Consider the following 27,639-nt stretch of genomic DNA (forward strand, 5'->3'; position numbering starts at 1 on the left):
ATTTAACATTACAGTAAACCAGTACAAATAAGCAACACTGCATGATCTCATCTCTGTTACAAACCCATGAGAAGGAAAAGGATTTTTATTGCAGAATTTCTCTAATTAACATGTTCTGTTCGTGTGGTTTCACTGTGACAAATGACAACCAAAACCATTTCCTGTGCTGAGATAAAAAACCCACACTGTACAAGGGTTGGGGAAGATAAACAAGTCAATATGACTCAGGGGAACTGCAGGACTGGGGGTTTTGTCAGTCAGCACTTCCAGGGCCAGCCCAAGGCTGTCACTCGGTGTTCTGCAGCTGAAGTTCAACATGTGAGTGTCCCCAGGAGCTGGACCAGCCCTGTCCCATGGGTTGTGCCTACTGGGTTTGTGGGTTGGCACCCTTGACCCCATGGGAGCAGCTGTTCCCTAAGTGAGAGGTGTTCTGGTGCGTGCTCACTTGGTTGTTTATTTAATTCCTTAGCTGGTTGGACTGAAAGGTCACAAAGGCTTGGCTCTGATTCATTTCAGGTGAGGAGAGCAGATCTCTTCCTCCTTTCAGTGAGTCTGAGGTTTGGCTCTTCACTTGCAGAGGGCAGCCCCAGCTCTGTGGGATCCAGAGGAGCAGAACTGCTCTGACCCCCTGTGTGTGACACACCTGCACAGAGCTCTAGAGAGCATGGATTGGCCTCAGCTACCCTCCTGGAAAACTGTCTGGAAATACCCAGAGCCCTAAAACCAGCAATTACCCATCTTTCATTTGCTGCTGAAACATTCCACAACAAGAAATGAACCAAACATTCAGTTAGTTACTTCAAGAAACAAAATTTCTTTTTTTTCCCCCTAATTTCTTTTTTTTTCAGTAGGGTTTTGCCAGCCCTTTGTTCCCAGAAAACACTTGTTGTTTTCCCTGCTGCACAACCCAGAAAGGAATGCACAGCCTGAAAACCCATTCCCCCAAACAATATAATCCAAAATGTGACAGATTGGCTCCTAGGCATTAGAATTTCACCATGGGGAAAGAAAAGCTCCACAAAAAGTTGCAGCACGCTGACATTGGGGCTTGAGGGAATGACAATACTCACCAGACATTTTGTAAGACCATCTCAGATGCCTCAGGTTTATGTTTTGGAGAAATTCCATGCAGGGCATGGATTGGGGCTTGGCATCTGTTGGTAAACACAGCATCAAGTCCTTTGGTGTGGTGAAGTTCATTGTGTTTGTTCTGAGTTAAAATGCAGCAGGTTGAGCACTCAGTCAAAGCTTTTTAAGTCTGTGGGGTGGATCATTATTTTGGTTGACTTGAGCAGGTAGTATCTTCCCTTCTTAGGCTTCCAGTACAGACCTTTTCCTCTGTCCAGCCTTCCCCTGGACCTTGGTGTGACGTAGTTCCCGTTCAGGTTGGTTTCCTCACACTCACTGTGCCACCAGCCTCCTGAGGAGAAACGTGGGCATGTCAGTCTGTGGCAGAGTAAACAGCTCCTCTTTGCAACACAAAGCTGCTTTGGGCCCTACATTCCAGCTCAGTTGGTGTTTACCCAGGATTCCCAAATCACTGAATTGTTTGGGTTGGGAAAGTCCTCCAAAGTCACTGAGTGCAGCCATTCCCCAGCGCTGCCAAGGCCACCACTGACCCATGTCACCAAATGCCACACCTGCCTGGGTTTCCAGTCCCTCCAGGGATGGGAACTCCACCACCCTGGGCAGCTGTGCCAGGGCTGGAGAACCTTTTCCATGAAGAGATTTTCCCTCTAATCAATCTAAGTCTCCTCTGCTGTGACTCGAGGCCGTTCCCTCTGCTCCTGTCCCTGTTCCCTGGAGCACAGCCCGACCCCCCGGCTGTCCCCTCCTGGCAGGAGCTGTGCAGAGCCACAAGGGCCCCCTGAGCCTCCTTTGCTCCAGGCTGAGCCCCTGCCCAGCTCCCTCAGCTGCTCCAGACCCTTCCCAGCTCCATTCCCTTCCCTGGCCATGCTCCAGCCCCTCAATGTCCTTGTCCTGGGGGGCCCTTCCCTGGACACAAGATGCCCCTCTTGGCATTCTTTCAGGCATCCACAATTTTCAAGAATGCCTGGGATGATGTACAAAGTGTTTGTTGCATGAAGCAGGTGGCTGGAGGACAATTTTGTCTCCCGTGGTTCAATCATTTAATTGCTTTTTCAGTTGTTTGCTTTCTGCTATAAACTGGCAAACATAAAAGCTTTGTAAATCAGAGATTTACAAAGGGTTTAAGGGTTCTTAATTAAGAACCCTTTAACCAAATTATCTCCAAGGAGAAATGGCCTCAGCCTTGCATCTCTTGCTCTTTTGGGAGTTATTATATTGTGTATATATTACAAGCAGCTAAAATCTGCCTTTGAATGGAAACTCAGTCATTATTAACGTTTGGGTTGTAGCCTAGATGGAGTTAGAAGTCAGTTTGTCTTTTAAGTTTTTTGCAAAAAGAGATGAAACAACCCAACCTGGAGCTGTCACACCAGACCAGGCATCAGAGGAGGGACAGCCCTTTGCTTCGGAGTTTGGAAGCTCATCCTGGGGTTACTTCAGCCTGTGCTTCCTGTTCTGCTTCTGGTGTTGGTTGCACCAGGAGGGCAGGATTAGATGGGATATTAGGAAGAAATTCTTCCCTGTGAGGGTGGTGAGGGGCTGGCAGAGGTTGTCTGGAGAGACTGTGGATTCCCCATCCCTGGAAGTGTGCAAGGCCAAGTTGGACAGGTCTTGGAGCAATGTGGGATAGCAGAAGGCATCAGGATTGAAACAGAATTCACAGAATCACTGGGTTGGGAGAGACCTTCAAGACCATCGAGTCCAGCCCAGCCCCAACAGCCCAGCTCAGCCCTGGCCCCCAGTGCCACATCCAGGCTTTGTTAAACACCCCCAGGGATGGGGACTGCACCACCTCCCCAGGCAGCCATCCCAGAACTTTATCCCCCTTTCTCTAAACACTTTTCCCTGCTCTCCAACCTGTATTTCCCTTGGTGCAGCTCAGGCTGTGTGCTCTGGTTGTGTCAGTGCTGCTGGAGAAGGAGCCCAGCCCAGCTGAGCACAGGCACCTTTCAGGAGCTGTGAGAGTGATGAGGGCACCCTGACTCTCCTTTTCTCCAGGCTGAGCCCCCCAGGCTGATCTTTAGGCTCCCTTCCTGGGGCAGTGGTGTGGGGCTGTACCTGGGTGGCTCTGGGGGCAGCCCGAGCCCGCGGCCGCCTCGCGGTCGGCGGTGGAGAAGCGCAGGCGGGCGTGCTCCGGCAGCGCGTTGGGAATGCTGCCCGACATCCTGGACAGCTGCAGGGTGAAGTTGGTGCTGGGGCCCCCCAGGCTGAAGCTGTACTCGATGTGCCTCCTGTTCCCTCTCCAGTCCTGCAGCTCGATCCGCAGCAGGTAATTCCCCTGCTGGGTGATGGAGTAGATCTTCTTCAGGCCCAGCCAGAATTCCTCTGCAAAGTTGGAGGGAAGAGATGGTTTTAGGGATGACCTGCAGGTAGTGTGTGTGGAAATACAGTATTTAAAAGGCTTTATTAATTGCTTTAATTAAATCAGTGATTTGAGTCTTGGGGACCGTTGATCTTTGCAGAGGTCTGCTGCTACATTCTTTTTGTTTACCTCTGCTTAATTGCACACTGATGATCAATAAAAGCAAGAGTTCTAAATGAACTGGAGCTTCCCCCTTTAAGTTTCCCACCTCGTGTGGAACTCTGAGAGGGAGCTGGAGACATTTAAAAGGTGTGTAATTGGAATGTGTGACAAATGAAGCGAGTGACATACATAAAACCTAATGGCAATTGTTGCATTTTGGGAGGAAAGAGCCGCAGAACCAAACTGGGGTTTCAACACCCTCCTGTACAAAGGGAATTTTTCTTCTGCTGGAATTTCTGATCATTAGTTTAATTGGTTTCATATATTATATTCATTAAGTAGCTTATTATCAGTGCAGGTAATTGCCACATGTACAAAGTGGGGCTGAATGTGAGTGCCATGCACACAGCTGGCATTTAAAGCCACAGAGCACAAGATGCTTGAAGAAAATACTCCTTAATTTCCAGGTTAGGAGCTGTAACCTGGTTTATTTTATCTCCTCAGAAGACACAGCAGAGCACTGAACAGGGACATGGCTGAGAGCAGTGAAATTCTCTGTAAAACCCAACACTGAAAACATTTGGCTGCATCTTGGTGCAGTATTTGGGAATTGGGAGACCAATCAAGGAGCCACTAAAGCATCCAGCAGGATCAGATAAACTTTACAGCTGAAAGTCTACCTCAGCTGGGAGCTCCTGTCCCAAAACTGAGGGAAGAGTTGAGATCCAGCAGCTCTTTATTATAAAAGATGTGGAAATAAGTCAATATTGCTGCTCCCCTTGGTGAGGTTTAGATCTGTGCTATGCTTAGAAAGTCAGACTGTTTCCCAAACAAGAGGTCACTCATCTCGTACAAGAAAAACAAGGAGAAGATTCTGGATGAGGAGGCTGTTGGGCAGCACTTGGTGCTCCAAATTCTTTGGAGTTGATGATTAACAGGGGAAGGTGGGTGTTTCCTCACCCTATCCAGCCATGGAGGGGATTGGCCACTCTGGAGAAGCCTGGGGTGTTTGCTCAGGGGAGCACACACAGCCTTGGGCTCTCTTGAGGCTGCAAAAATTGCTGTGGTTTTAAGAGTAACAGGATTGTAGGAAGGCTCAGAGAAAGTAGTGACAGCAACTTCACGAGGTTTTGCCTTTGTGTGTATTTGAAATGCTTTGGGAGATGCTTTTATAAGTAGTAAAATCTTGGTGAAATAGTGTTTAAAGCATTGTGGCCTTGATTCAGTTTCTAAACACACATTTGGAGGGATGTCTTAGAGGATTTCAGGAGTTATGTGCTCTAGTAAGCACTTCCTGATTTATTTCTAATAAATCAGTTAGCTGCTATTTGCAGGTTTAGTCTGCTTTCCTTTCTATAAGAAGATTCAGCTAATCAAACCAATTGATACACACAAAAAAAGGAATATTTACCATTGAGGTCACCAAAACCATTTGTGTAGGCATCCCAAGTTTGGTTGAAATCCAGCGATCCGTCCACTCTCTTCTGGATTACAGTCCAGGATGTGCCTGTGAAAAGGGGAATTAAGTCACAGCTTGGCCTTGGCCTCATTCCCTGTCCCTGAGTGTGCTCTGGGGCGCTCCCATTTTGAGGTAGAATGAGTTAATTGAGGTCTTGATGAAGAGAATTCAAATGAGCCCAACTGGAGAGAGCCCCGGGCCCTCCAAGTGTCCTTGGCCACACCCGGGGTGACTCCTCTCACAGAATTATTCTGTCAGGCTGCCTTAACTGGGTTTCACTTGTTTATGAGGCCTGAGAGACAGAGAAATTGATAAAGAAGAGATAAGAGCCCCAGACATTGGCTCAGAGGGTCAGACTCTGCTGATAGCGGCTGGCTGCTGGCACAGCTCTGGGGCAGGGACGAGCTGCTGGGGCTGTGTCCAGCTGTCCCTACAGTCCAGGGGGGTCTTCCCCGAGCCCAGGTCAGGACACCCTCACTGCAGCTGCTCCAGCACAGGCTGCAAAGGAGCTCTCTGCAGAGGGCAGCCCTGGGAGCTGTGTTTGCACATCCAGACACGTGAGGTGGCCCCACGCGCTCCCCAGCTCTCTGAGGGCAGGGGAAGGGATGTGAGCAGGCACAGAGCAGCTCTGGGGGTGCAGAGGAACCAGGGAATGAGGGAACTGGCCGAGCTGTGGGTGGCAAAAGGACAAGTTTGGGTTCCTTAGGAGGGTGATGTGACAGTTGTGTTCCTGGCTGGTGTGCCACCCAAACGTGGCCCAGGAATCCCATGCCAGGACTCACTTCTCTGGGTTCAGTTTGGCACAGCTCAGTCTAAAGCAGAGCCTGGTAATGAACAAAATGTTAATTTGTAAAAGCAAATTGTTTGCTGTTTGCTTTTCTTTGGGAAATGCATTCATGGTTGCCCTATAATGGCTTTTGTAATGACCATTTTCATTGCCTACAGCTTAAGGGCCTGGGATTTGGATATCCTTAATTTATGTCACATGATTGAATGTCCTTTCCTCAGTAAAAACAAGAGGGGAGTTAAGAATGAGAGCAGTGGTAAGAGACTGCAGAATATGGGAAACCTAACTTAGAGCAGAGAGGCCACTAAGAGAAGTCAAGAGGATGCGTGAATCATAAGTTTTTGTGTGCTTTGGGAGGAGACAAAGTTGTTTGGCTTAGAGGAAGATACTTGTGTGAAAATCAGACTGTTGCTGGCACAGCTCTTACCAAATTTCATTTCACAGTAGACATTGAAAGCTTCTGAGCCATTGGGCTGGATAGTGTAGACCCCACTGGCCTGCACCCCGGTGTGGTAGAGGGCAGTGCAGTCAGCAGCAGCACCTGGGGAGCAAACAGCCTGTTAGAAATCCTGCTTGGGGTGTGCTGAGCCGAGAGCTAAAGAAAAAAATGGGAATGATCATACTGGTAATTCTGTTTTACAGTAAACATCATGGAATGGACAGACTGCTTTGGGTATAACAGTGCAGCTGCCAAGGTGTGCAGAGGTTGGGTTTTTGAGTTAGGCAGGGCTTCAGTTTGGAGGATTTTGGAAAGTTTCTAAGGCCCAAGACTAGACTCTGGCAAATGGGCTTCCCTACCCCTTGTGAAGTTCCTAGTAAATACCATGCTCACTGCTACCCTTCATCAGTGCCTTTCAACTTCAAAGAAAGGATCCTAAATCTTGTAATTAGCCAGTGTGAAGTAAATGAGTTCTCTGTTCAGGCTCCACAAGGGAGACATGGGTAAAAGCATGGTCACAGCATGTTTACAGGAGGGGAATGGATCCTGTTACTGCAGTTTTGGACATTGTTCCTGTGTGTCACCCCAGAGACAAGTACAGCTGGAGTGGAGCTAAATAGATAATGACATTTTTTCCAAAGAAGGAAATCTAATTCCTCCCCCCAGCCTAGTGTATAACATAAAAATCTTCTCCTTTTAGTCTTTGGCTCCTACAAACCAATCCAGGGCTGTCCCAGTGGGAAGGCAGCACATGCTGTAGTCACATCTCAGAGATGAGGTCTCACCATCAGCTCTGTATGTCCCAGCCGTGGGCCTGTGTACAGGAGAGGGGATGGGCTCTGCTTCCTGCTGCTCCCCCAGGAAGGAATTCTCCAGGAGCTCCAGGAGCTCGATGTGGTTTAGCTGGAAGAGCCATAATTACACTGTTAACTTCCCAAGGCTCTGGAATGATGAGGTTCATGGATCAAGGCAATGTCATGCAGAGAATAATTTTTCTGGAGAGTGTAACCCTGTGGAATACCCAATTTACCACATAAAAATAACTGCAGCTCCACACTGGTGGATTTTAGGTGTGGGATTGCCGGCTGTGCCACTGCTCTGGCAGGGTAGGATTCATGAGGGGGGGAAATGACCCCTTCTCTTGTGGTGCACCTTAATGGGCAAACAAATTTAACTTACTTATTAATAATTTTTAATGAGCAAACAGATTAGCTTATTTCCTCAGGTGACATCACTTAGACAAATAATGCTAACAGCTAAGGAGGGCAGAACCCACAGGTCCTTAGGCTGAAATGCATTTTCCTCTCAGAATAAATTAAACCTGGTCATGCTGGTTGTACTGTATTACAGTGATACATGTAGGACTTCCACTCTGGGAGTGGATTTTGGAAATTAAGAAAGAGGTAGAGAGCAATGAGACTTCCAGACCAATGGAAGAGCAGTAATGTGATACATAATACGAGGGAAAAAAAAACCCAAAGGAGCAGTCAGAAATGCAGCAGCCTGGTGTTGAGAGACAAGGTCTCAAAGCTGTTGTTGGCCACAGCTCCTGCCTGGCAGCCCTGCAGCCTCTCCCCAAAACAGGTACCTCAGAATGGTCCCACCTTCCTCTGCACCCCAAACTCAACAAGGGGTGCCTGAGCCAAGGGTGGCACCCTCAGCTCTCTGTGTCAGGAGAGATGGAAGGAGGAGCAGGCTGGTTCCTGTACCTTGTCCTCCAGCTCCATGATCTGGTTGTGCTGCCTGTCCAGCTGCACGTGCTGGTCCTCCACGATTCTCAGGAGCTGCTTGATGTCGTTGTCCTGCTGCTCCACGAAAGCCTGAGGACAGGGAGGGGAGGATGGAGGAGGGTTAGGGGCAGCAGAAGACCTTCAGCACTGGTGCTGCCTGTGTAACTCTTGTCCTGGGGCTGGTTTTGAGAGGCACAAACTACTGAACATTCCCTTCCTTTTCCAGAGAGTCCTAGAATGTCCCTGGCTGGAAGGGACCCACAAGGATCATCAAGGTCCAGCTCCAGAGGTTTGCCTGCTTTGCTTCTAAAATGAAAAATTTCTTTGCTTCTGGAGCAAACACACATTTTTTGGAGACAAACTGCTGGCAGCTTTGTAGACTCTTTTTTTAAATTGCTCTTTTCCTTCTCTTTTCACATCCAGAATAATTATGTTCTGTGGAATTGGCCCTTAATTCAAACTAGATATATGGCGCTGATCAAAAAAGGGAAAAATTCCCAGCATTTAGGGTATCAGCTTGGGATTTGAGAGATCAGGATTCATCTTTTTGCTTTGACTCAGGCATCCAGTATTTTCCCATCTAAATTGCTTGGCCTTTTTATACTCCTGCAAAATACAAGTTAATATTTCCTTTTCTATAGAAAACCTTATGGCCACCTAACTACTTGCATGGTTAACATAATAATTTTATTAACAGCTGTAAGGTTCTTAGGTTCTGGAGGTCCTACAGGTGCTATAAATGACCCTCTGTAAAGGTTTGAGCTCCCTGTTTCTGCACTGGGCAGAGAGTTCCCTCTGCAGTGATTTGGAATGAGCTGGTGATGTACAAACCCCTGGCCTTGGGAATCTCATAATTTTCCCAATTGCAAAACTTTTTTATCATTATGATGACAAAATTCCTTAAAATCGATTTGCAAATCAATACTAAAAATAATACAGAGCTTTATAATGTCACAATTTTTCACTGATTTCTCTGGGGAATTTTAATCTGCAAAATTAACGCTGTGTCAGGGCAAGGCAGTGATTTTTTTAAGGTTATTATAGTGATTTCTTTCTCAAAAAATCAGACTAGTACTCAGTGAGGAGCAAGGGGAAGCATGAGCTCCTATTGCACAATTACTGATGATGGCATTGCAGTGTATTTTGGCTCAGTGTGTCAGGACCTTTCACAAGTCACTTACTTTGAGTGAAGAAATTTCTTTTGTCTCTTGCACCGAAGGCTGGAAAATGGCCAGTTTGGTGACCTTGTCCTCCAGTCCCCACACTTGCTCCTGCAGCTGGATTTTGTTTTGGATGAGGTCTTCAATCTTCAGGTTCATCTCCTGTGAGAGGTTCTTTATCTCCTCATTGTTGATTTGCAGCCTGGCCGTGGTTTGCCGGAGCAGTTCTTCTTCCTCCTTGATTTCGCTGGTTTGCAGGGAGAGCTCGTAAAAGGACCTGTCAAAAATGTAGAGTTTCTGAAAGATGTCGTTCATCTGCCCCTTGGTCTTGTGCACAAAGTCTTTGAGGCCGTGCCCCAGCTGGAGGAGCCCGTTGGCCAAGATTCGGACGTCGTCCAGCATCGCGAATCTCGATTTCGTTTCGGGAGATGCGGCGGAACCCACGGAGAAAAAATCCTTGTCAGCTCCAGCTGGGAGGGCCAGGGGGGCCAGGAATAGTAAAACTGGGATGATCTTCATGTTCCCTGCTTCTGGCTCTCTTTGCTCAGGATGCAGAGAATTTTCCCAGTGACAGCTCGTGCTCTGTGGCTGTTCTGGGTTGCAGAGCTTGATCTATTTATACTCCTCTTCATTTTAGGAGAGGCAGAGCAGCGGGTTGATCATTAAGCTGTGTGTGTTTGAACGAGTGTAACCCCTCCTGAATGTAGGTTGGTACCTGGGAAGATAAAATTGAGAGACTGGCACGTTGCTGATTAAACTGGTTCTGAACTTTTCCATCTGCCAGGCCTTCTGGTGTAAAATGTTATTGATGACACGGTGTTTTTCACACAACTCTTTTTAATAGGTTAATTTTGGGTCATAATCTGGGTAAGGGCTTAAATTGCTCCTTGTTTGTGTTGTTTGGTTCCCTTTATTGCCTCAGGAGTGTGAAAGGATTTTACCATGTTTGAGAGCACTGGATGTTCAGGTTGTGAAGCTCCTTGATGAGCTGTAGAAGGGCAAAATATTCCCAGATGATTCACACAACTTGATTTTCATCTCCGGCCGTTTTCTGATGTAACTCATTGTGCTGCAGTGGATTTACTTGTCATCGAGCCCAGATTAAGTGAGAAAGAGGGAATTAGGTCCAGAGATTGCCTGGATGTGATTCTGCTGTGTTAAGGTTTGTGCAGTAATTTACACCATATAAAACTTATTTTTTAAGAGCTGTTTTGCAGAGGTGGGTGAGATAAATAATACCTGGCTTGCATTTCTCACCTTAGCATTCTTTTAGCTGTTTAAGATTCACACTGCATAAAGAAAGGCTGCAAGTGCTCTGAAATAAATGCCCAGTTCTGCAGTGGGTCTCTGCATGAAAACATGGGGTTTTTGGGTAGTGTTGCAGTGTGAGTCAAAGGTATTTCTCTTTCTGGACTCATTCATAGCAATCCAAGAAATCAAAATCAAACATTGCACAATGTGCTTTGGAGAGTTTTCAGGTTTTTGCCAAATTCTTGTATGTTTAGACATTCTTCCCCCAGACTTTTCGTTGTGTTGTTGATGTACATATGCACGTATGATATGAAGCATCCATAGAAAAAATGTTTAAAAACTGAAATTTTTACCTCCTGTGTTGGATTTTTTGTGTGCTTAGGGGTTGGTAATATCCAAGGTGACCTTCCCATTCACAATTAAATACTGTGAAAGTGTTTTAGATCTCATATAAATTGTTGGGGAATATTTTGTGCCGGTATGATTGGGATCAGAGTTACTGGAGTACCTGAAGTAGGGAAAAATAGCAGAAGTAGGGGGATGATCAGGCCCAGCTCTGGGCAGAATAGGGATTCCTTCAAAAAAACCAATTCTGAATTTTTCTCTGGTATCTGACACAGGGATTTTGGGCTGCAAAACTTGAAGAACTGGTTGTAGAATAAAAAAAAAAAAGACCCAAAACCAATGTATAGACATTCTTCAATCCACTTCACAGTATTTAAGTGGCTCTGGTTTTATTTGGTTTCAAATGAACCATTTTCTTTTTTAACTACTTAATGTAAGAAATCTTTCTGGTTTATTTTGAATTCTTCCTAACCCCATCACCCCCAAAAATCTTTCTTCTTGGCTTAGTCTTTAGAAAAATATAGGGAGTTACTGAAGAAATAGCAATGACCAAGCAACTGGGGATCAGACCTTCTGCCAGGTTTCTACAGCTTGTGTGTCCCCTGTGCTGCTCAGACATGACACTACCTGCGGGAAAGGTTTGTTTTCCAAAGGGAAAGGCAGCCAAAGGCCTTGATGTCAAATATTAATGAAGCACTAATTAGCTGCCAAGCACGTTTCCATATTAATGCCAAGGACATGAAGTCAGACAGTGCTAAACTCACTACAGAGCACCCCCAGATGTCACAACAGTCCCAGAGTCCAGAAGAAAAGTGGGACACAGGAAGGCAGAGAGGAGAAAAAGCATCTGGCATGACTGAACCATAAAATTCAAGAGCTTTGGAAACCCTGAGAGGGAATCCTGCCTCTGAGAGTTGTCAGGAAAGATGTATATAACAAACATGATCCTGAAGATCTTTCATGCACCTGGGTGACCCTGATTATATGGGCTTTAAATGATTTTTATAGTAGGAATAAAGCAAAGAAAAAGGTCTCTGGGTTTTACTGAAAAGGGAAATTTTCATAATAAGAAAATTCATTCATAGAAATTTTCATTGTAAGAGTTAGGAGCAGCTCTTAGTGTTTTAATGCCTTTGTGAAGGATTTTGCAAAATGGCTGCAATGATATTACATAAATATTTAGAGGAGTGCCTGGTGCCATTATGTCCATGGCTTGGGAAGCCTTTGCACTTTAGCAATTTATTTTATGGAAGTAGAAGTGCTTTTGAGATCTGTTTGAGATAATAGGATAAGCTTTGCCTATATTTGGCGTGGCATTTTAATAAATGCTCCAAACACAAGCCCTTCAGTTTACAGCTCCTGCCTGAAACTTTTATTGATGGAAATCAAGACATATATAATGTTCCTGTCACTTTTCAGCCATCAGTCAATTTCCATGGCTATGTTTAGACAGTAAGATCTGAGGTTTTTAGTGATGGGGTAGAAGAGAGGCTGGAAGAGCTGGGGATGGAGAAGAGAAGGCTCTGGGGAGATCTTAGAGCTCCTTTCAGGGCTTAAAGGGGCTCCAGGAGAGCTGGAAAGGGACTTGGGACAATGGCCTGGAGGACATGAGGTGATGGTTTTAACCTGAAAGAGAGTAGTTTAGATGAGATTAGATATTGGGAATAAATTAATTTCTGTGTGGGTGGTGAGGCCCTGGCCCAGTTTGTCCAGAGCAGCTGTGGCTGCCCCATCCCAGGAAGTGTCCAAGGACAGGTGGGGAGGGATTGGAGCAGTTTGGGACAGTGGAACGTGTCCCTGGACATGGCAGGGGCTGGAATGAGGGGATCTTTACATCCCTTCCAGCCCACACCAGGGTTCCAACCCAACTTGACCAGTGGGTAAGGTCAAGCAGGATTTTTCCATTTGGGATCACATTCTGATTTGCCAGCTGGGCATTTTTTCTCCTTTTTCCATGTAAGTTTTCCACAAAGGGAAGGTGCCTGTAGTAGGAAACTCTCTGGAGGGAGGCTGCCTGAACAGGGGGGAACATCCCCTGTCCCTTATTCCATGGGCATCTGTGCATCTCAAATCCCATGAGCACCAAGAGTTTCTTCCCAGTGAAATGCCCTTAATGAGGGCTTGAAAAGCAGAGGAGAGGGGAACAACCTGTCCCTTTGCTCAGCATAAATCAATCCTTTGCATAAGCCTGCCTTTAATATAGGGATCCTGTAGCCTGGCTTCACAAATACCTTAAATCTTTCTCTTAAGCACTAATAATACTTAATAAAAGTTTTATGAGCAAGGTACATTTTAGAGTAAATTTTCATATCCATTTTCATTTTAAAAGAACATCAAGCAGCAAATGTATTCATGGCAGAACAAAGTAATTTAGGAGAGTCACAAAAATGGCCCTGGCCCTGTCTGAAATAGTAGGAGAGCGTTGATTTGGCAAAGTGACCAGTGGGGATGGGATTCCAAAACTTAATTCACCATGAAGGACTTGAGAGGGAAGAAATTCCCACTTGCCTGCTAAGATTATTCCTCTGCCTGCAGGGGTGAAGCAGAGCCTGTTTCATGAGGCTGCCCCAAATGTCCCTGGAGCTGGACTGCTCTTAGGGAATTCCTTAGGATCAGCATTAGCTGTGGCTGTGTGGCTGGGACTGTTAAGGGAGCAGATGGAATTGCCATCAGAACCAAGTCCTTGGGTGGGATTCATCGGCCAAAATCTTGTCATTAGTGTTGTTTCAGGCAGGCAGGGGCAGCCTCCCTTTGCAGCTGCTCCTCCAGGAGTGTGTCCCACCGGTGCAGGTGTTTTGGAAACTCCTGGCATCTAAAAGGCACCAGGTACCTTCCCTGAGTTACCGCCCTCCTGAGAATACAAAAAAGTCTTTTTGTTACCAGCCTCCTGCTGCCAGCACTCGACAGCAGCTGCTTTATTACACCTTCAAAGTTGTCCTGCTGTGCTCCTCGCTTCACTTCTGAGCCCATCTGGCATCTGCTGTCTCTGTGGGACAAGGAACACTTGGAAACCACTCACAAATTGTGTTCAGACCCACAGAACAGTTCCCAGAGGGAAGGGAGCCTCTTTTTCCTCTTGCCTCACGAGCCAGGGCTGTTGGAGGGCTGGTTCTGCAGTGTTTGGCCAGAATGCAGCGTGCCAGTCCTTCACCCCCGGGAGCTGGAGGCAGCCCTTGAAGCCCTCCCTGAGCTCCCATGGAACCATCCCTGCTGCATCCCCTGGCTGGAGCCAGGCTGGCCGAGGAGGATGATGCTGGTGTGCTGGGCAGGGCTGTGTGGGAGGTGGAATGGGGATTGCCAGGGTTTTTTTAAAGATGTGTAACAATTCATACATCTAGACTTGTTTGGCAGCAAAAGAACGTTCATTTCCTCTGAATAACTGAGTGTTGAGGTGGAAAAGTCTGCTTTGCTTTTTTTTGTCTTTAAAAGAACATCAAGGAGCTTTGTGTAGATGTAAATTGCTTGCACAAAGGACAGGTAGGGCTTTATTTGCTGATGAAGTGTGAATCCAACATTCACCTTGTTGGCAAGGGCCCAGCAGGGCTCAGAGGACAGAAAATACTGCAAAATTTTGCATCTCTCATGGCTATTAATCAGAGACTTGGAGAAATGGGACTGGAAGGGGTTTCCACAACTTCTACCCTGCCCAGCCAAGCTTGAGGTTGTCTTTAAACCCACCTGAAGACTGTCTGCCTCACCTGAGAAACCACCAGAAAATGAAGGTTTCACACCCTCCAAGGCAATTTGTTCTACTTCTTTAATTCTCCTTACAGCCAGAACATTTTCCCTTGTGCCTCACCTAAATCTCCTGTGCTGCAATTTCCTCCCATTAGGCCCTGCCACATTCCCTGTGGATGTGATGAGCACTTTATTACTTCAGCCTTTGGAACAGCTCTTTAGCTACCTGGGAGTGTTGTCATTACCTGAAGCTACATGTATCCATTCAGTTTTATCCATTCTCAGAGAAGAAATGTAATCTGAAGTTATCCTGATGTCAGGAGATTTAAAAAAGAAAAGGAAAAAAAAATAAGAAAAGGACAGGCCACAAGAAGGAAGGTATTTAACAGAAACCAGCTACTCTGTGTTGAGCAAATAAAATATATGAAGTAGAAGTAAATAAAGCTTTTGTATTCATATGTATTCTATCCACTTGAATTTAGATTGCAGAATCACTGGAAAATTTTTAGATGGATTTTTCAAGTACCCTTCCAAACAAGAACTGTTTCAAAGTATGATGAGAGTTTAAAAATTATGTCTTTTGATGTCTGAAATAAGGGTTCATTACCAAAGACAAATTGTTTGTCTGGGTGTGCACTGCATCTGAGAGAACAGAAAATGTCAAACCCTTCGCTGTGAGCCTTTCCACGGAGGTTTAAATAACAGCATTAACGAAGGTGGGACCCCTCTGATCAGCTGCTGCCTTTGTCTCTTGCAGGAATCTCCTTTATGTGTATCCACAGAGCCTTAACTTCGCCAACCGGCAGGGATCTGCCAGGAACATCACAGTGAAAGTGCAGTTCATGTATGGAGAGGATCCCAGCAATGCCATGCCGGTGAGGGGGGCCCTGCGCTCCGTGGGAAGGGCACAGCACTGCTGGCAGGCAGGAAACCCCTCTGTTCAGACCTCACTGGAATGCATTTCAAAAGAATGAGTTCAGAGGAATAGAAAATGGTATTTCAGAGCAGAGTGCAGTTGTGTAGAGTTTGCGAGGTAACAGTGGAGCAGCTGGAATTTTAACGTGAGATTGTTGATTATAAGGGTGGTGAGGTCCTGGCAGAGGTTGTCCAGAGAGATTCTCCATCCCTAGAGGTGTCCAAGGCCAGGTTGGATGGAGCTTGGAGCAACCTGGGACAGTGGAAGCTGTCCGTATCTCATTCCTGAGATGGGATTTAAATTCCCTTCCAACCCAACCCATTCTGGGATTCTGTGTTTGCAGCAGACACTGCTCGTGGTTGGAATAGAACTTTTGCTTCCATGATAAAGGATTAAAGGTGCCAGCTTTGTTCAGGGCCAGCAGTGATCCCTACTCAGAGAGGATCTGTGCAGGGGTGGTTCCATCCATCAGTTCTTCTGCCTTGTCTGTGTCCATGTGTCACTGGAGTTGTTGAAATTGTGCCTTTTCAGTGACTGAGTGAAGTGCTGCCTGTAAGTGAAGGGGCAGGGAACAAGCAGGTGTAACTGTACAGGTCCACAATAAATGGAGCTCTAAATGTCTCTGCAGGATTATGGAACAAATTCTTGGCACGGTTTTATAGGGGTGGTTCTGTGGTTTTTTCCTCTTTTTGCAGGTCATCTTTGGCAAATCCAGCTGTCCTGAGTTTTCCAAGGAAGCGTACACAGCTGTGGTGTATCACAACAGGTAAACACAGTGTGGAAGTGCAGTTACCAGTGACTGGTGTTAATTATTTAACAATCAGTGTCTGGACAGCACTCACAGTGACTGCAGTGCCAGTTGATGCTGTCCTTCGAGTTTTGTGACAAGTGGGAGACAGAGTCTTTGTTTGCGGTGCTACAAATCAGCTTTGTGTGATCCTGAGCACGTAGCCTAGCTCAGCAGATGCTCCAAGCACAGCTCCAGTCAGCAGTCATGAAGATTTATGTTCCAAACTCACGGGAGCAGGTGCCCCCATTGTTTTCTTGGAGCCTTTTAGACATTAGGTACAAATTGGAGCTGCTTGGTCTTGAAAATAATTCCATTGCAGCTGGGGTGAGGAGTGCTGAATCCAGCAGGAACGTTTTCCTGGCTTTGCAGCTGTGCTAGGGAGAGATGTTCCAGGGGAGATTCCTGTCCTGCAGGTCGGGCTTGTGGCAGTGTCCATGTTGAGACAGGAGTTTATTGCTCATGTGCTTCAGAGTGCCTGTGTGAGGAGGAGGCTGCTGCCCATTTTCTTGTGATTAGAAGTTTTTCCAGTCCTTGGCGATCAGAAAGTGAGCTTTAATCCCTTGGGATAGCCCATACATTCCCTTCCCTGCAGATCTTTAACTCAAAGGGTTCAGTCTGGAGCACAAGGTAGCAAACCACTGTGGGTGACTCAGCTGAGGCTCTGCTCTCTGCACAGATCTCCTGATTTTCACGAGGAAATCAAGATTAAACTTCCAGCCACCTTGACAGACCACCACCACCTGCTTTTTACTTTCTACCATGTCAGTTGCCAACAAAAACAAAACACACCCCTGGAGACTCCAGTCGGCTACACCGTGAGTGTCTTTCCATCCTTACATTTTTCAGCACAGGATTCATTCAAACGCATTTGCTGGCTCTTTGTTTAGCATCCCTGTGAACTTATATCCCATGGGAGAGCTCGGGCAATTGGCAGAAGCTGCAAGAAAGCCTGAAGAAATGTGTGGTTTTGTTGTTTTCTTCTCTTTGCAGTGGATCCCAATGCTGCAGAACGGCCGGTTAAAGACGGGTCAGTTCTGTCTGCCTGTGTCATTGGAAAAGCCACCCCAGGCTTACTCAGTGCTTTCTCCTGAGGTGAGCTGAGTTCTGCTGCAGGAAACCAGCAGAACATATGTGAGAAAAAATGAGAGGATGTATGTGTACACATCTCTGTGTGTACATTTACTTATTTCTTAAATACCATTAAATTTAGACAGAATTTTAGTGTTTGTGCATGTGTATGTGATCTGACCAAAATAAATGAAAATAAATGAATTTGTAATTAGCAGAGCCTAAGCTCTGCTCTCTGTCACATCCTCTCTGATTCTTCCTCAACCTGCAGGTTCCTCTCCCTGGGATGAAGTGGGTGGACAACCACAAAGGGGTTTTCAATGTGGAAGTTGTTGCTGTGTCATCCCTCCACACTCAGGTGGGTGTTGAGTGCAGTCACTGGAATAAAATAATCTTCTGACAGTTGAAACGCTGTCAAAGTTGATGCTGTGAAGGGTGTGACAATCCCTTGTAGTGAAATTACAATCTCATTTTCAGTTCTGAGCCAGCACACCTGTTTTTCCACATTTTGCTGTGAGTATATTTGAAAAATTCTGCTTAAAAATATGAGTGGTTTGGCCTTAATTCACAGGGGAGTGAATGGCCAACAGTGTTTTCAGCCTGTTGTGTTTGATACAACAGCTCTAACACAGCCCAGGCAAATGATGTTTTCTTGTTCTTGTTTTCTTGTTCTTGTTTTCTTGTTCTCTTCTTTCATCTCCTCCTCTTTTGTTTCCTCCCTCTATTTTCTCCTCTGTCTGCCTTTGATCTGAAAATAAAGATGACAATCATTTTGTTTAATCATTTGAGCTTTTGTTTCATTAATTCCCACTGTGTCATTTTGATGGGGTGTGTGTATTTTATTTGTGCTGTAAGTAGTAATGTGATTTTAGTGCGTTTTGTCTGGTTTGTCTAAGAATACACAGTCTGTGGGTCCTCTAGTTTTGCCTTGATAACTTTGAAACTAGAATTAGAATTAAATATGGGCAGATCTCTCAAAGATGTTGAATTTCTGCTAATTTTGTGGGATTAAATGGCCAGATAGAAAAATGAGGGCGAGAACCCATCTGTGAGACACAAATCCATAGAAAATGAAGATATCTTGGGAATTCTTGCTGATTATTGGCTTTTTGCTTGTTGTAGGACCCTTACCTCGACAAGTTCTTTGCACTTGTCCATGCTCTGGATGAGCACATGTTCCCTGTGCGAATAGGAGACATGAGAATTATGGAGAACAACTTGGAAAATGAACTGAAGAGCAGCATTTCAGCTTTAAATTCCTCTCAACTGGAGCCGGTAGTGCGATTTCTTCATCTCCTGCTTGACAAACTGATCCTTCTGGTAGTAAGACCTCCTGTCATTGCAGGCCAAATAGGTATTTTATTTAAGTTTTATAGAGAATTACATAGCTGAAAGTTTGACACTTCCAATTTTATCATATTTATGTAGAAGTAAAAAAGTCCATTTTTATGCTTTATTTTAGTGCCACTAATATACCAAGTGTCTCCCAAATAAAACATGCTGGCATCCAGATCTGGGGTGATATACACAGGAGCAGTATTTAATATTTAATAGAAAGCTTCCAAAAAGGATTGGGAATTTGGTGTCCAAATTGAGCCACCAGAAAAAGAGCCTGATTTTCCTGGATGCTCAGCATGTTTTTAACACTGGAGCTTGTTAAGGTGTCTCCATCCTGACAGAAAGTAGAGGTTTCAACCTTATTGGTTACCTTGCAAAATCTGGAAGTAGGTGAAGTGGGAAATTACAGATGTTGCATGTTCCTGTTGTGGATCTGATACTGCCAGCTTGAATAATCCCTTCTTTTGCTCCTGTGAAGGGCTAAGCTCTGGCACTTCAAAAAATCTCAAGTTTAAGTCAGGATTAGGTCCTTACTATTTAAAATAACTGTTTTTGCTGGTTTGTTTTTGTAGGAAACCTGAGTTTGGACATGGTGGAATATAAGGATCTAAGACTGCTTTAAAAATACTTTTAAAAGTATTTTCTTAGCTGTATCAATTATTTATTTATTTAATCTTTCTGGGAAAGAATTTAACTGCATTTTTATTTTATATTTTAATGTTCTTTAACTCTTTCAGTGTTCTGTATTGGTTTAGTTGGCTTGTATGGAATATTATGGACATTAGTGACTGGATTTATTTAAAATAAGATTTTCATTCTCTAGCTACTGTCTTCTTCATACTCAGTTTTTCTAGAATATCTGCTTCAGTCTGTGTATAGTTTTTTGTGCTCATTTTCAGAGCAGCTTTTTTCTTTCAACAAAATGAAATTGTTCATTTGATACAGTTTGTATTTTGGCTAAGACTTAAATAGAGGAAATAATTAACTGAGAAAAGCATGATAAATATCCAAAGGGTACTATCCATCAATTAAACAAAGACTTGCTCTTGTTACCATTGCAGTTGATGACCAAAGTTGGGCTGGTTCCCGAAATGGAGCCTAAGTTCATTAAGTTTATTATTAATAAAAGTGGCAGCTGATCCCTGGAGCAGCTGTCCTGCTCTCAGGCTGGCCAGACCTGGTTCAAACTCCAGGCTCAGTTTGGGATTTATAAAGCTTGCCAGGCTCTGAGAAGCTCCACCATTTGCCCTGCAGGAGGTGGATGAACAGCACATCTAGGATTCCCCCTGGGTCCTGCTGCACTCTAAACCAAACTCTTCCCTTTTTGCTTTCAGTGAACCTGGGGCAAGCATCCTTTGAGGCGATGGCATCGATCATAAACAGACTTCACAAGAACCTGGATGGCAACCAGGACCAGCATGGCAGGAACAGCCTGCTTGCTTCCTATATTTATTATGTTTTTCGCCTGCCCAACACCTATCCCAACTCACCATCACCAGGTAGCTCTTCTGTTTTTCATTTTATTTCAAGTTTGATAAAGGAAGGCAGAAGCCACTTCCTGGCAAGTGCTCCTGAGCTCCAGCTGTGTGGCTGCTTCCCTGCAGGGCCCTGTCATTAATTTGCCAGTGTAGCCACTTAAAAGATGAGTTTAATTACTGTTAGTTGAGTCAGAGATTTAATTATTTGATGATTTTAAATAAGTGTCACTGCTGAAGGATCATGAATTATGGCAAAAAATTGGATTTTAGGGTTTTTTCTGTGAGACAGGTGTGATGCATTCCTGGCCTGTTGTGTTTCCCAGTCTTCTTCACAAGAACTTTAAACTTTAATCCAGTTCCAGCAAAAGTTTAAATAATGGCTGCATGGAATAGATAGCCAAAGGGTATTATCCATCAATTAAACCAAGACTTGCAGTTGATGACCAAAGTTGGGCTGATTCCAGAAATGGAGCCTAAATTAATTAAATTTATTATTTATATAATATTTTACATATTTTAATGTATGTGTGTATATATATATACACACACATATATACGTGTATATATATTACATGGTTTTATTTCTATGTATTCCTATAAAATATAGACATTATATATTTAAAGCAGGAGTGTAAAATACTAGAAAACTAATGTCTGGGTGCAGGAGGGAAATAAATTAATCCCAGCTGAGAGCAAGGGATGGGAGAGAGGTGGTGTGAGTGACAGCCATGGAAAACCAGGTTTTGGAAAGAATGTTCATGCACAGAGTGGGGAAGCTCTGAGAAGTGTTGGGAAGGTTTGGTACCTAAAACTGTGCCCACCTTGGGTGGGATTTGAGTGTGAGGTCTGGAAAACATCCTGTTAGCTAAAGACAATCCCACAGGGAGACTCCTGCTTCTCTGTGGATAAAACAGCTTTTAATAACCATGCTGGAGTGACCAGGCAGGGCTGGGTGTCCTGAGGGGGTCTGGGTGATGGAGGATGAACAGAGTGACCAGGCAGGAGAGAGCCTGGGTGTCCTGAGAGTGAGGGATGGCCACACTGACCAGGCAGGGGAGACCTGGGTGTCCTGAGGGGGTCTGGGTGATAAAGGATGGCTGGACTGACCTGGCAGGTCTGGGTGTCCTGAGAGTGAGGGGTGGCCATACTGACCAGACAGGGCTGTCCTGAGGGCTCTGGGTGGAGGGGGATGGCCACACTGACCAGGCAGGGCTGTCCTGAGGGCTCTGGGTGAAGAATGGCTGCACTGACCAGGTAGAGCTGTCCTGAGGGCTCTGGGTGAGGGATGGCCACACTGACCAGGCAGGGGAGACCTGGCTGTCCTGAGGGGGTCTGGCTGATAAAGGATGGCTGGACTGACCTGGCAGGGCTGGGTGTCCTGAGAGTGAGGGGTGGCCATACTGACCGGGCAGGACTGTCCTGAGGGCTCTGGGTGGTGGAGGATGGCTGGACTGACCTGACAGGCCTTGCTGTCCTGAGGGCTCTGGCTGAGGGATGGCCGCACTGACTGGGCAGGGCTGTCCTGAGGACTCTGGCTGAGGGCTGACCAGGCAGGGCTGTCCTGAGGGCCCTGGGTGAGGGACGGCCACACTGACGAGGCATTGCTGTCCTGCGGTCTCTGGCTGAGGGCTGGCCGCACTGACCAGATGTCCCCGCAGGTCCCGGCGGCCTGGGGGGCTCCGTGCACTACGCCACCATGGCCAGGTCGGCCGTGCGCCCCGCCAGCCTCAACCTGAACCGCTCGCGCAGCCTCAGCAACAGCAACCCCGACATCTCCGGCACCCCCACCTCACCCGACGACGAGGTGCGCTCCATCATCGGCACCAAGGTACGGCTGTCCTCCCCTGTCCTCCCCTGTCCTCTCCTGTCCTGCCAGGGACCCCCCAGCACCTCCCAGGGAAGGGCCTGGGGGCTGTCCCGGCCCCTCCTCAGCCCTCTCCCGGCTGTTGCTGTTGGCACCACAGGAACACGGCTCCTTGCAAATGTTCCTGACTTTTGGAGCCATCCTGGAGTGCTGCTTCCACAAGTGTGGGGGCCGAGGGCAGGAGTCCTTCTGGATTTGTCTCCCCCTCACTTTTTGCATGGCCAGCAGCCGAATCCTGAGCCCAGCTCTGTTGTGTCTCCCCAAACCTTGCATCCTCTGACCCCACTCTTTCCTCCCAACCCCAAACTCCCTTCTCTCCTCTGCATTCGGCTGCTCAGGTTTCTCTACTCTGCGTGTCCAGAGTGGATGTCTTGCACACTGCAGGAATATTCCTGCTCCCTGTGTGGCCCAGGGAGGATTTGGGATGCTTGGTGGGAGGCACAGCCTGGCCAGCTGAGCACAGGGGCACTGACTCCCACACTGGCTGCCCACCCCAGAAAGGGACATTCCAGTGTGGGTGCAGATCATCCAGCGTGGTTGTACTCTGGCTCTTGAGTTAAGAGTAAAGTCAGTAAATTTCAGTAAATCCATCTCCTCCTGCTGACTTCTAACTACACAGAACCACCACAGTCCCAATCTGAGCTCTTCATTTTGTGCCTGAAATAGGTGGGATGAGTCAGGACAAAGCAGTGTTGGTAATTCCCTCCCTTGAAAGGAGTGCCCAAGCTGCTTTGGGGTTCTCTCTCTTTTTTTTTAAATATTCTTCAAACTGTGATAACTTCATCAGGGTTATACTCTTTCCCACCATGACCTTTCACTCTTCCAGCAGAGGTGAATTTCTGAGCCCTTTCAGGGAGCTGTTAAATTCCTTTGGAAGTTTAGGGAGCAAGGTTGTTACCAAAGCCACCACCCTGACCAGGCAGGCTTGACGTGGCTGATGCTGGGTTTTATAAGAGCAAGAAAAACACAGTTGAGGAAGAGGTTACCAGTTTAAATGAATAACAACATAATTTGCTGACCAAATAAGAGGCTGAAGAATTGTGGGTAGGCAAATGATTATTTCTTACATCAAAGTCTGGACTTGGAAGTCTTGAAATATTTTAAAGACCACTTCAGTATCTTGCTAATTAAACAAGCCTGACCTTTTGTGAAATGCCACAGGCACTGATGTGCATATGGAATTTACCCAGGCTATCAGAAGTTTAACGTGTGCTGGCTTGGTGAATAATGTCACAGTACAAAATGAAGAGAGATTTTCTTCCAGAGGTGTACTCCAGGCTTTAAAGGAAAACCTGTTCTGTGGATAATTGTTGAGGGAAAAGTTTCCTTTAGGGTAGTCTGAGCATCAGGAATTAACCTCAGTCTGGCTATACAGACTTTTGGTTGAGTGTAATTATTTCTGTTTCTTAATATCAATAGACAAAAATAAGACACTTCTTGAGAGGCTGACATGAGTAAAAGGGTGCAGAAATCCCTGTTGTTTCTCCAAGTAATGGCTTAAGGAATATTCCCAGATAGATTGTAATTTGAGGTGCAAGTTCCCTATGACAGGAAGTTTTCTGCTTTAAAACAACTCAGATTGTGGGGTTTTTTTGTTGCTTGAGGGAGGTCTTCAAAGTCCAGTCTTGTGTTATTTTTTTATTCTAATGTAAGGTATTTAGAGGAGTAGTATAAATGCTTTAAGTCTCCCTTATCACCTTCTTACTTGATTTTGAAAACTCTTTACAGGATTTGGAAGATTTCTGTTTATTGTCACAGCAGAGGAGGCCTTAGGTCTGTCACTTGTTTTGCCATCATTTGTGAATTGAAACCATGTAAATTTTATTCCCTACTAAAGAAAATTTATGAAATGTCTAAAAAGACATGTTTAAAGTGATCCTGGAATGCTGGAATTGTGCTGGGAAAAGCCCGGAAGACGTTGTGGGGTTTCATTGCTCTGCCAGTGGATTTTCACAGATGTGGGTTATGTTCCTGCACAGACCCAGCTGCAGGTTGAGCCCCAGGGGCAGCACAGAATTTAACAACAGCTTTGTGAACTTTGGAGTGACTCTGCCAAGCAGTAAGAAGCTCTTGTACTCCTTCTGTTTTCTGAAGAGGAAAGAATCCTTCCCTTTCTACATTTTCACAAAATGAATTTTGCTTCTGCAAACACAGGATGTTTTTAATTGTTATCCTCTGAACCAGAATGACAAGATTAGGAAACCCTGAGAGAGAAATGGGAGGGGGATAAAGGCATTTTCAAAATTAGTCCTGATTTTACAAAACAAGAGCTTAGTTCAGCATTCTGCAAAGCCCTTTCGACTTTAAATCACTGTGAGCAAAATAAAGCATGTTTATGGGGCTGAGCAGGGCACAGGCCTTTGATTTATTCCTGCCAAAAAGTAATTGAGATTAAAACACTCTCCTTATGTGTTCAGTATTTTTTTTATTGGACATCTTAAGCAAAATTACAGCACTGCTGAGCTCTGCCTCGAGGAGCTCGGTGGATTAATAGCTTGAATCCCAGGTTACAGCTCTCACACCAGGTTCAACCTTGAGGTGGATTTTAGTTTGCTGAGAGAAATAGATGATTTGGCTTGGTGGATTTGGCAGCTGATGCTGATCACTGGGATGAAATGGGCTGCACCTTTGCTTTGTGTATTGGGAAAAAGCCCTAAGTTGGCACAGAAGTGAGGATGGAAGCTTTCACTCAGGTGAGGGTTGGCAAAATCAATGTGTGGTATTTATAAGGAATTGTGTCTGTCAGAGCTGCTTCCTGGGACCCCGGGAAGTCCACTCCATCCCCCTGAATGTTCCTGATTCGGGAGTAGCCTGGGTGACAGCACAAGTTTAAATTTTTCCTTCTTTCTGAGTGTCTCAAGGAGAAGAGAGTAGAGAAAAGAGGGATCCACAGTAGTTTTGCCAAAACGATCCATTGCAGTAGAATTTGGAGTACAGGCTAGATTGAGCTTTTGGAAAGCAGGATGGTTTTTTAAATGTTTTGCTTGGAAAATAGGTTGGTTCCAGAAAAAGGTACGTGCTCTTTCCTCCCTTTGCCGCAGTGCCCAGGGGAAATGCCCAAGTAAAATCCTGTCCACAGGTTCTTCTGCCAGCAGTGCTGGACTTTTATTGCATAGGCAGGGAACCCTGTGAGGATTGACAGTCAGCCTCTTCAGTTTCTCAGCATTTCTGTAAGAATTGTAGAGCTTATGAACTCTGGGCTACCCTGAAGGTGCTGGAAACCTCAGAGAGCATCCTCACATCTCAGCACCAGTTTTCCTCCGTCACATTGTAAATCTCACTTGGCTCCATTGGAATCCATGGGTTTAAGCTGAGCAAAGGACAAGTGGGATTTTTCAGGAGGAGGAGAGTTTTTGAGTGTCAGACATTCCAGACAGGACAGGCCAGAGCAGAGCTGTTGACAGGATTAATGTTCTGTATGTATGTGAGATATAAAATAATCCTCTGGACTCGATGTCTCAACAGGCACCTGAGAACTCAGGTTCTAAGTGCTGACATGTTTGCAGTGTGCCCACTTTGATTGCTTGTAAGGACTGAACTTTGACTACTGTATGGCATACAACATGTAATATTTCTTTCCTTTCCCAACTGCTTTCTGTCACATGCCCAGGGCTTGGACCGCTCCAATTCCTGGGTAAACACTGGTGGTCCAAAAGCAGCCCCATGGGGATCCAACCCCAGCCCAAGTGCAGAGTCAACACAGGTGGTGTCTTCGGTAGAGGTTTTTTCTGCCTTTGTTTTTCCCTGATGTTTCCCTGTAGAATATCTTCCTTTCAGTGCATATTCCAGTTTTGGTGGTTTCTTTTTTTTTTTTTTTTTTTTTGTAATTGTTTATTTGAAAACTTTTCAGTTTGATTTTATAAATTCTCATCTTCTCCCCCACCACCCCACCACACTGCATGAAAAACCTCCGATCGCGTGAATGTGTCCCCCTCCTTTCATTTCAGTGGTTGCTGGTCTGTGAAATGTAAATGCTGTGACTGCTTTTGTTTTCTTTTTTTTCTCTTTCTCTCACACTAGTTTCAGCTTCAGGTGGAGCACATTTCTAAGTGGGAACATTAATCACAGCTTCATAGTTTTGTCCATGTTTGCCATTCTTTCGATGTCGTGAACCATTTTGCCATTCTCATCAAGCATTTAGTATTCATCGTCCAGTAATCCTTCATGATGTGTTTGAGTGGAATATTGTGAACCCAAATTGATTGCCACATATGAAATTCTCTCTTAAAACATGTAAATTTGAGTGCTGGAGGCAGTGATTTGCCAGGGCCGATTGTACTGTTCTGTGTTGCAAAGTATGAAAACTTTACAGCAGTTTCAGTCAGGAAGAGTTTATTTAGCCCCTGTTGCCTGCTGCTCTCCACTGCATGGTTGCCTTGAACGTACCTCTCAACTGCTCCTCCTTCCCAGTTTATCAGCCTTCCCAAAATACTTAGTCCAATTCACTTGCTCTTGTGGCAAATTATTTCCATCAGAAATAGAACTTGAGTGATTTTCCCCTTGCCCGTGGCAGCAGCAGCGTGGCTGTGGGTACATCCCCCCATGCTTGGCCTCTGGTAGATTGAGAGGTATGGGCTGAAATTCCAAGTATTACCTGTGCATGTTGATAAAATGCAATGATGGAAAAGTTTCATGCTTTGCAGCATTGTCTTCGTGCATCAGAACATGCAGTTCTTTAAATAACCTGTATGTCTTAAAACCAATCAGAATTGTTGTCGTTTTGTTTAGGCCCAATCTGTAAATGCCTAAGAGTTTGAGAATGCTTAAAAAGCTGTAAAACCCCTACAGTTGGAAGAGTATTTTTGTAAACGTTCGTTGTCCTTGAGCTGCAAAACCCATCCACGGCAAACTTTAATGTCCTGTCATCATTCATTCATCTCCACTCCGTAGGCTACGGATCGAAGTTGTAATCGTATGTCTTCGCACACTGAGACGTCAAGTTTCTTACAAACATTAACAGGACGATTACCAACCAAAAAGGTAGATTTCAGTGGAGACAATTGATATTGTGGGGCAGGGAGGTCAAGTCATTCTGAAAACGTGATGCAATTTATTCTTTTATTTATAGCCTGATTATTTTTTTTCCCCTCCCGAGGTCATTAGGAACTGCTGGTGCTTAACACCTCTGAATATCCAGGCTGTAGGGAATGTGAAGTATTTGGAATTGAATTGGGAAGAACTAAATGATCAGGAGTTGCTTGTCTGATTTAATGGCCATAGTGTTTGGGGCCAGTTTATTACTGGCTTTCAAAAAATATGAATAGCACTGTCTAGACACGTAAATGATGCATTTTGTGTGCAAAATGAAAATGTGTTGGATGGCTCAGTGTGCTGAGCTCACTTATCCAGGTGTTAATCCAGAGAGACTCCAGAAAGGGAATGGGAGTCACTTTGAAAGTGAACTCCCTTAGAGGAAATGAGGACCTCGTAAACAATGTCAGAAAGGCAAAATGCCAGAGCTTTTGTGTAAAGCAAATGTGGCCACTGCCACTGTCAGTCTGTGGGTTGGTCTTTCCGAGAAAAGAAATCCAAGAGCAGTTTGAGCCCCGTGTTTCTTTCTTACTGTTTTAAGTCCTTTGTCACAGTAAATATACATCTTTGTACAAATCACTTTATATGTCCGCTTTTTACTCCTTTTTCCTGCGAAAATCAGACCAGGCAGAAAGGTAGACTTTTTAAACTAAACTAATTTGAGCACCAACCTTTTTTTAAATTATTATTTCTTGGGGGCGGGCGGAAAATTCTTTTGACACTTGAGATTCAATCCTGGAGCGAGATGCTGT

At 45.3% G+C, this 27,639-nt stretch overlaps 2 protein-coding genes across 11 annotated transcripts in view; one reads left to right on the plus strand and one right to left on the minus strand.

Annotated features, from left to right (window-relative positions):
• Positions 1-27,639, plus strand: part of DOCK7 (dedicator of cytokinesis 7) — a 94,189-nt gene that overhangs the window by 36,109 nt on the left and 30,441 nt on the right. For 8 of the 10 annotated variants that reach the window (XM_084211695.1, XM_084211697.1, XM_084211698.1 and 5 more), the window contains exons 15-23: positions 15,160-15,277; positions 16,014-16,084; positions 16,785-16,923; positions 17,099-17,200; positions 17,448-17,534; positions 18,299-18,530; positions 19,849-20,013; positions 21,651-21,820; positions 26,747-26,836. In XM_084211695.1, coding sequence (XP_084067821.1) covers positions 15,160-15,277; positions 16,014-16,084; positions 16,785-16,923; positions 17,099-17,200; positions 17,448-17,534; positions 18,299-18,530; positions 19,849-20,013; positions 21,651-21,820; positions 26,747-26,836 — 1,174 coding nt within the window. Of the gene's footprint in view, positions 1-15,159; positions 15,278-16,013; positions 16,085-16,784; positions 16,924-17,098; positions 17,201-17,447; positions 17,535-18,298; positions 18,531-19,848; positions 20,014-21,650; positions 21,821-26,746; positions 26,837-27,639 lie in introns of those variants that run through there. The other 2 variants (XM_084211702.1, XM_084211696.1) reach the window with 2 other exon arrangements.
• On the minus strand, positions 1,112-9,647 carry ANGPTL3 (angiopoietin like 3; the record flags this gene model as incomplete). Its single annotated transcript, XM_084211706.1, has 7 exons — positions 1,112-1,420; positions 3,148-3,414; positions 4,965-5,060; positions 6,227-6,340; positions 7,024-7,141; positions 7,948-8,058; positions 9,150-9,647. The coding sequence occupies 7 exons, from the start codon at positions 9,645-9,647 to the stop codon at positions 1,239-1,241; spliced, it is 1,386 nt and encodes a 461-aa protein (XP_084067832.1). The 3' UTR covers positions 1,112-1,238.

The sequence above is a fragment of the Fringilla coelebs genome (assembly GCF_963513975.1).
Source record: "Fringilla coelebs genome assembly, chromosome: 9".
NCBI lineage: Eukaryota > Metazoa > Chordata > Aves > Passeriformes > Fringillidae > Fringilla > Fringilla coelebs.